The following is an 8,630-nucleotide window of genomic DNA, read 5'->3' on the forward strand; positions in this document are numbered from 1 at the left end:
AAATGTATGATTGTAAAAACTTTTGATTATGCACTTATTACAACATTAATCTTTTAACCAATCAAATAACGAACTAATTTAAACATGGAATTATTTTTAATATACAGACTTGATCGACTAGAAAAATAGAAAAAAAAATTCGAAAGTAAAAGAAATTACTTGAAGTCAATACCCAACTTGGAATACTCAAAACCACATTTAAATTGATATACCTGCTTGTCATCCCTTACCTTACATTTTTGCTTATATTATGTATCCATAATATATATATTGTTTAGAGTTTTATGAGATGTATATGAAAAATTAAGTAAGTTTTTAAAATATTATATATTAGTTTTGTGAAGTCTGAAAATCAGTAATACATTTTTGTCACTGTTATATATAAAAAAAAAGAGTATAAAAACATTTAAATTGGTAATTGGTATGTTAATTAAGTGTGGTTTGAAAGGGACTTGTAGACTTGTCTGAAAGAAGGAGATATTATGCAAAATGAAACGCGTGAAGAAAGGAATTACCGACACCCTCCATCCACTGATTCTTTCTCTCAGAAAAACACACACACACTCTCATAGATTCACCGTAGCAGATGAAGCACCGAACATGGCCTCGCGTTTCTTCTTCGCCTTTTTCCTCCCTTAATTTCTCCAACGCAACCGCACCCCGATTCTCCGCCGCGCATTCGGTGCGCTCCACGCGCCTCTGCGCGCGCCCTCCGCCTTCCCCTCCCTGCGCCGACTTCACGGCACTACCCTACGATGTGATGGTGAGGATCGCCGCCTCCTTCGACCACCCCAACCTCCGCACGGCGTCTCTCGTGTGCCGCGCGTGGTGTGAGGCGCTGCGGCCGCTGCGGGAGGCCATGGTGCTGTTACGCTGGGGGAAGCGCTTCAAGCATGGTCGCCGGGGTGTCCGCCCCAACGCCGACAAGGCGCTCGATTCGTTCATGAAAGCTGCCGCGCGCGGTTCCGCCCTCGCCATGGTTGACGCCGGCCTCATTTACTGGGAGAGAGGGGAGAAGCCCAAGGCCATGGAATTGTATCTCAGGGCCGCGGAACTTGGAAACCCTTCTGCGCAGTGCAATTTGGGAATTTCCTATCTCCAAGGTTTTCATTTTAATTTCATCATTACCCTAATTTTCGACTGTTACTTTTGGAAACTCCATGTTTAATGACTGTATGACCAAAATAATGTATATAAATGAAGATAGTATTAATAGTCACCTTACGAGCTGTGCTGAGTTAGAAACTTGTGTTTTATCTTTCATTTGCTTCTTTTAGGAGAGAATGCCAGGGAATCTTCCTCATCACATGCACCTTTTGGATTTGGTGTGTGTTTATTGGTATTTTAGGCTGTGTCCAATATCCTTGTTATTCTGTCTCCGTGTTCTTAGGATAAATACTACTTTTATTCTTTGGTCTGCGAGATCTGTGGCAAGAAATGATTTTTAATATTAATTTGAAAAAGATAATGTAAAAGGTCTATATTTGCATATGGGTAGATATTTCTTTGTGAAATTTTAATGAATATATACATTATGCTGATGATTCGTGTTCTGAAAAGGTTTATCTATGCTGTGCAGCTGAACCTCCGAACACTGAACAAGCTGTCAAATGGTTATATAAAGCTTCTGTGTGTGGGAATGTTCGTGCTCAGTATCAGCTTGCGCTTTGGCTGCACAGAGGTGGTGGAAGGGTCTGTACCAACATGAAAGAAGCTGTCGGTGCTCTCTTCTTATTCTTCCCTCTTACTTTGAATTATGATTCATGAATGGACATGTTCTTTCTGGGAGGGTTCTGGGAAATCTGTTTGGGAATTGACTTGTAATGTTGGGTGTTTCTGGTTCTTTGTTATCGTGATGTGACGTATTAGGATCTTTGCTTTTACAGGCTAAATGGTATATGAAAGCTGCTGAGGGTGGGTATGTCCGTGCTATGTACAATATCTCCTTGTGCTTGTCCATTGGGGAAGGACTGTCACGTAATCATCAACTAGCTAGAAAATGGATGAAGCGGGCTGCAGATCGTGGTCACAGTAAAGCTCAGTTTGAGCATGGACTTGCTCTCTTTTCTGTGAGTTTTTATCCCTTTACCTTACTCTTTTGTGCTTTAATATTTGAGAGGGTAAATGAAACACTCATTCATGATTTATCCCAAAGAAGATTAATTCAAGTTTTTTAAATTTCAATTTCTTAGAATGGATAGGATAATTCAATTTATATACAAGGAAATTAAAATTAAAATTTTAATACTGAACTTTATGATGATAGCTATTATTAAATATTTAATGTTTTAAAATTACATAATATCTAATAAATCTAAAATAAAAGTATTGTCGCATTTTGCGTCATTATTGATAAAGATATGAGAAATATAGCTGAAGGTGGGGCAAAAGAGAGAAGAGAACGGAGGGAGAGAACAAAGAGATGGATGGAAGAGAAAAGAGTGAAGAGAGGGAGAGGAAAGAGACAAAAAAAGGATATAGAAGAGAAAGAGGACAGTACCAAACAGAAAGAGCAGAGAAAAGAGAACGTGGGAAATTTCAAATTCTTACTATTTTGGTAGAATTTGAAATTAATTTTTAGTAATCAAAATACTTCTATAAATTTTTAGAATTTCAATTTCTTTGTGAATTCTCTGTTCAGGCTATGTCACTGCAAAATATTTTAATTTCTCCAAAAAAAAGAATTATTCTCTTTAACAACATCAATTTCTCTAAATTTTCCTAGTTTAACAACAGCAGGAGATCATGGCTGAAACCATTTGCTAGATGTTTTATCTATGACTTTGGTTATCGTCATCGCATGGTTAATTTCTATATAGTTATTTAGTTCATGACAATAGATATAGACATACACATACTAATGAAAAATGTGATTTTTTACCTGCATAGTGATTATTGTTTGTTAGAGGTTTTGTTTCTATCCGGCATTCTGACATTTGCTATTTCTGTCGGGGTTCCAAATGTTCTACCAATTGCTTCATTATTTATATTTTTGGTTTCATTCTAATGTTCTTGTCTGGAATGTTTCTACTATTCGAATAGCAGTCAACTACGACTAGAAATATTAGTAGGATTATGGTCCTGATAATTCACAACTAAGCGGTTGGTGGGCAATATTTGTTCAGGAGGGAGACATGATGAAGGCTGTGGTATACTTAGAACTTGCCACTCGAGCTGGTGAAAAAGGTGCAGCTCATGTCAAGAATGCAGTTCTTCATCGGCTTTCATCAGCATCACGTGATCATGCAATGCATCTAGCTGACAGTTGGCGTGCCTTGCCATCAGTTTGAGCCAAATCCTTAAGTTGGTTTGTGAGAAAGAAGCTCCCTGGCCTTGATCAGTGAGAGTGTAGTCAACAAAGAATGCCTAAGCATGAAACAAGGAAGGCAGGGAGGACCGCTAAGAAACTGACTTTGCCTACCAATCCTGACTATAGTGGTTTTTTCCAATGTATAAACAAAACCAGTTGGTGGGCGTTTGTAAAACTAGTTGACTTCTTTGTAAAATCCTCTAAACTATTTGAAAGTTCCTCTTCAGTTCCCCTCAGAACTGTGCAGTTAGAGTGTGGCGGGCATTTTTTTTGTCACAAATGGCCATCTAGAAAAGTGCAAATTCATATTACTCCATATTATATGTTGTATGGATGGAATATAACGTAGTACCAAGCTGTCTGTTTGACTTTTACACTTGATTCAGTTTAACCACTACTTTGGTTTATATATATATATATATATATATATATATATATATATATATATATATCATCCAATTAGCCAACTTTCAATTATTTCTTTTATTTCCTGACATGACAATTAGCATGCATATTTACCGAATCATACATAAAATACTAGGTCACCAGTTTGTCCTTAGTGTGCAATCTTTCATGGAGTTTGTTGGATCAAGTTTGCCTTGAATGCTCAATTTTTTTTTGAAGCTTTTAAGGTATAGAGGTGTTTCTGTGGCGAATGAGTTATGGACGTGAAGAAAAATACACGGTTCATTTTGGCCTCTAGATGACATTTGCTTCTTCAAGATGAGATGAGATATCTTGAATGTGGTATGCATATTCTCAGATGGAACGCAATCGACTTTCCTATGCAGATGGGCTCGCGTAATAAGGAGCTATGTTAGACGCAAGGTAGAAAACACATACGAAGGAAGAATACTATTATTTTGCGGAGAGTAGCAAACAGTGTCTTGTTCAGTCGCCATCTCTAACGTACTGCATATTCTGCAGTCAAATGTTTAGCTGCATAGACCATAACTTGCAGACTAGCTTTTTAGATTCGGAGTTTTTTATACAAGGGAAAGACAGAATAATCGCAGAAAAACACTTTTGTATCACAAAAGACCTCCCATTTACAAATAATAAACATCGCAAAAGATAATCAAACCATCAGTTCAAACTCAATCTTTTGTTGGTCGTTCCAGCAAGAACTGGGGATCGATCTATAAAGGTAGGGATTTGGTAAATTGAAGTTAGAAACTTTCTCCACGATACTTGTTACAAACACTTGCATACAAAAAATAAATAAATAAACCGTAGATGCTCCTTCAGTGTAGCTTTTCAAGAAGCACAATTACATGACATACTAATAGCACATCCTCCTTAACTGCAACCTTTTATTACACACTCATTATTATTAAGTGAAACTCATTAAAATTATATCAAATTATGTGAAATTTACCTCCTATTTAACTAGTCCTACATAGATTTCACCAAGTAACATGGAAAATTAGATAATTTAGAGAATGCCTTGCTAGTATCCAGTATTCCTCCACCATGATAGCATATCTCGTGGACACAAACCCATAGAAAGCATAGGCCTGCTGCAAATTAACTCAAAACTCCACCGTGTATCTCTTTCTCTGAGTTCAGTCTGCATAAAAACACATGGCGTGATATAGCACCATACTTAAAGTGGACATAAGGGGCAATTTGGCATATGAGAAGGATGCTTACACATTATCAGAGTCACTGATTCGATAAGCTCTCACAAATTAAGTTTCTTCTGTTAACATTAAATTCCAAACAATAATGAACAAAGCACATTTCAGTTAAAAAAATTGTGCAATTGAATGAAGTCTTGATCATTGGTCAAGACATGAATGAGATTAGATGTAAACTGATGAACAGACTTCCAACGGTAAAGCCACTTTCAATTCCTGAAGAAATCAAACCTCCTACAGTTCTATCCCATTACAAGAATTTGTATTATCACAAAGGCAATGTAGAAAACATGCTTAATGAACAAATGAGTACACAAGTAAAAAATAAAATGATTAACATTTAATTATACAATTATAAATCTCTGCACAACTGCCACCCCACTGACTAGTTTTATGGGGAGAAAAAGGAAAAGAAAAAACAGTCTAAGCTGAAAGAACTAGTGTATTTTTTTAAGTGTGCTTTGTCCTATAAATCCCCCTTATTCCCAAAGAGTTGGCCAGATGCACCTCACTCAAGACTATACCGGTGAACCCACAAAAAACGCAGGGTCCTCAAACAAGCTAAATTTGTGGTCAAGGCAAATATGACATCCTTTGAGAATTCATTCCTGCATGATACAAATTGAGGTGGATTATTGCCCTGGAGACCAATTCCTTTAGATGCTGAGGAAGAACTGTTCTGTCTGCACCTTCAAGCACTGTCAACACCCTTGCTTGCTCCAAGGACTCACTGTTGCCAGCATGAAGTGCAAGGTAGCAAAGAAGAGTTAGCCCATCGTGCATCTGGGTAACTTCATTACTCCTGAGCAGTCTCATCAGTGCCGGGATGCCATTGAATTCAATTATCGTCTTAGAATGCTCAACATGTAAGAAATTATCCGGAGAAGCAAATTTGGTAAGAGCAAGTGCTGCCTCATCTGCTACTTCTGCATTTCTATTACTCATCTGAGCAACTAGAGGTTCAATTACCCGAGTCTCTCTAGCGGGAAACGTCCTAGCCAACGCACCGATGGACTTCATAGCTGGCATTTGCAACGCAGGGTTATCCACTTCTTTAATTATCCTCAGCAGCTGTTCCACAACAGTCTTAGCAGCAGGAGAATTGGTCTTAAACGCTGCTCGACGAAGGTCAGCATTGGATTCAGCAGCTACAGTTACCTCCATTATCGTCATCAAGCAATTAAACTGAAGCTCTCCTTGCTCATTCTGAACAATCTTAGCCAAACAAAGCATCCCTTTGGTCTCAGTTATCTTCCGACTGTTGGTCACACTCCCTCGCGCAAGCATCCACAACGCCTCAGCGCAACTAACCTTCAGCTGAAGCTTCACCTCAGGATCCTCATTCTCCCTCTCCTTCCTATGATTCCCTCCCCGGCTACTTCCCTCCGCAAAAAAATACGAATTCGAGTAGGAATTCGCAAAATGGCGACCTCCTTGGCGACCCTTTCCCAACTCCTTATTAATTTGAACAATGGAATGAATACTTTGCTTCCCCAAATGATCCCATTGATCATCCACAAAGGTGTCAAACGACAAGAGTGTCACAAGCGGTCTAATCACGTTCTCGCGGGCGAAATCCTCCTGAGCCACAGGGTCATGCTTGGCCATCCTGGCAACCAAATTGGCAGCCAGGGTCTGAACCCTCATGGGGGAGTCACTGAGAACCTGAACAACAGCGGGCACACCATGCTCACCCACAATCACTCTAACCCTATCCAAATCATTAGCCAAATGACACAAAGCACCGGCAGCAGCAATTTGAGCAAGAGGGGAAGTGCCTTCCTTGAAAAGCTTCAACAAAGGAGGCACCCCACATTCCTCAACTATGATCTTCTTATTTCTATCGTTATCTTGAGCTAAAGAAGTAAGTTGATTCGCAGCCTCAATTCTATCATTTAATTGACCCATTTGAAGGGAAGCGATGAAAGACCATACCCAAGATAAAATGGGGTCGTTGCTGGCTATCGGAGGGAGCGAGAGGACAATGCCGCCGTCGGCGTCGAAGATGCTGAGGAGCCACTTCATATCACCCACGGACGCGTCCAGGTGGGCCAGGACTTTCCGGAAATCGGCGGCGCCAACGATGGAGACGACACGGTGGAGGATGCTCCGGCGCTTGCACTTTCGCACGAGGGCGAGAGCGCGGTCGAGATTCTTCGCCGTCTCGGCAGCGACGCGACGGATGGGACGCTCGTAGAGCGGCGGCGACGCGGCGGAGGTGTTGGTGGCCGTGGCAAAGCGGACGAGGGTTCGGAGCATTTGGAGGAGGCGATCGACCTGCTTCCACACCTCCGAGCACTCAGCTTTGAATGAGTCGGCCTCGTCCACCGCCGAGCGAACTCGCTCCGCCACCATAATCGGGTACGATAACTCTTCCTCCACTCGCTTCTCCCCCAACAACGCCATCTCCGCCGCGCCGAGTCTGCCACCGAGTCAGTCGATAAATAATCAAAGGTTTTTGTGGGGATGGTGTGTGAGACCGAGTCAACCGAGTCTACGCTGAGTCTGATAGAATCGGAGTCTGGAATTGGAACGGGCGTTTATGTTGGTGTTGTTCATCTGACACTTCTTGTTGTTCTGCCACGCATGTCTTTATGTTTTGTTTGTCCTAACTCCAAACGTTACCTACACACACATCACACATGATGTAACTTCTTTCTCCATTCCAAGCTTATTAATTTATTTACTTCAATTTTTTATTACTTTAATCCTTCAATTACCAATTGAATTGCTAAATCAAAGTTTGTATATTAAGTTTTTTGTTTTAAAATTTCCGTTTAGTTCAATAAGAAGGCTAAAAGGGTTTTATTATGCTAATTAGGGATTTGGGAAGAACAGGGCAGTCAAATTGACTCCTCTGCTAACAGTTTTCATTGTTTACTTTTTCTGCTATTTGGCACTCGCTTCCGTGGAGCGTGCTTTTCCAGACTTTTCTATCATATAGCTGTAGTTTCTCTTCTGCAATAACTATATTTTATTTCATTTTCTTATTTTTCTAAACCTCTTATACCTAAATTTTTAAATAAAATAAATTATTTTTTCTATAACTTAAAATAAACTTATATGTATATAAATTAAGAAATATAAATTATCAAGATTGGTATAATTAAAACCTTATAAATTAAGTTATACGTAAGTTAATGCTAATTTATGAATAAGTTAATCCAATTAACTTACATATTCTTTGAAAAACTTAAAATTTGAATTTTTTTAACAGAGGGTTTTTCTTTTTCATAAAAGACTAACATGATCTGCTAAAACCTAAATAAACTAAAAATCCTTATAATTATATCCTTGTATAGTAATCTTAAAAAAGGGCCCAACCGGGTTCGAACCGGTGACCTCTTGATCTGCAGTCAAATGCTCTACCACTGAGCTATGGACCCTTTGTTGAAATTCTGATACAATTTATATAAATATAGTGTACACCTACATTTGAATTAAAATTAAAATTTGTTTTAAAAATTAAACATGGTGTACCTAAATAATTCCCTGTGATTTGTATTAATATATTACTAAAAATAAAAAAATACAAATACAAGTTGTAGTCTGAGTCATATAACCTTAAAAATCTGAAAATTATTTGTAATATTATCCCATCAAACAATGTAATCTTTTTATATTATTGATATTATGAACACAATTCTTTTACTTGTTCAGTAACATTTTCTTTTCGAAGA

General features: G+C 38.8%; 2 protein-coding genes and 1 non-coding gene across 3 annotated transcripts; 1 reads left to right on the forward strand and 2 right to left on the reverse strand.

The window, feature by feature from the left end:
* Positions 1 to 449: 449 nt before the first annotated feature.
* On the forward strand, positions 450 to 3,689 carry LOC106776434 (F-box protein At1g70590). The gene is made up of 4 exons (XM_014663891.2): positions 450 to 1,103; positions 1,580 to 1,716; positions 1,887 to 2,069; positions 3,126 to 3,689. Exons 1-4 carry the CDS (start codon positions 587 to 589, stop codon positions 3,288 to 3,290), a joined length of 1,002 nt encoding a protein of 333 aa, XP_014519377.1. The 5' UTR covers positions 450 to 586; the 3' UTR covers positions 3,291 to 3,689.
* Positions 3,690 to 5,215: 1,526 nt separating this feature from the next.
* On the reverse strand, positions 5,216 to 7,628 carry LOC106776420. The gene has a single exon (XM_014663874.2). It carries the CDS (start codon positions 7,354 to 7,356, stop codon positions 5,524 to 5,526), a length of 1,833 nt encoding a protein of 610 aa, XP_014519360.1. The 5' UTR covers positions 7,357 to 7,628; the 3' UTR covers positions 5,216 to 5,523.
* Positions 7,629 to 8,264: 636 nt separating this feature from the next.
* Positions 8,265 to 8,336, reverse strand: TRNAC-GCA. The gene has a single exon. It is a non-coding gene; the product is annotated as a tRNA-Cys (tRNA).
* Between the last annotated feature and the right edge of the window lie 294 nt (positions 8,337 to 8,630).

This window comes from Vigna radiata, chromosome 11 (assembly GCF_000741045.1).
Source record: "Vigna radiata var. radiata cultivar VC1973A chromosome 11, Vradiata_ver6, whole genome shotgun sequence".
NCBI classification, from domain to species: Eukaryota; Viridiplantae; Streptophyta; class Magnoliopsida; order Fabales; family Fabaceae; genus Vigna; species Vigna radiata.

Coding starts and splice junctions, on each gene's coding strand:
- LOC106776420 (XM_014663874.2), bottom strand. CDS start 7,356: ATGGCGTTGTTGGGGGAGAAGCGAGTGGAGGAAGAGTTATCGTACCCG.
- LOC106776434 (XM_014663891.2), top strand. CDS start 587: ATGAAGCACCGAACATGGCCTCGCGTTTCTTCTTCGCCTTTTTCCTCC. Junction 1,104..1,579: donor GGGAATTTCCTATCTCCAAG/GTTTTCATTTTA, acceptor TATGCTGTGCAG/CTGAACCTCCGAACACTGAA. Junction 2,070..3,125: donor ATGGACTTGCTCTCTTTTCT/GTGAGTTTTTAT, acceptor ATATTTGTTCAG/GAGGGAGACATGATGAAGGC.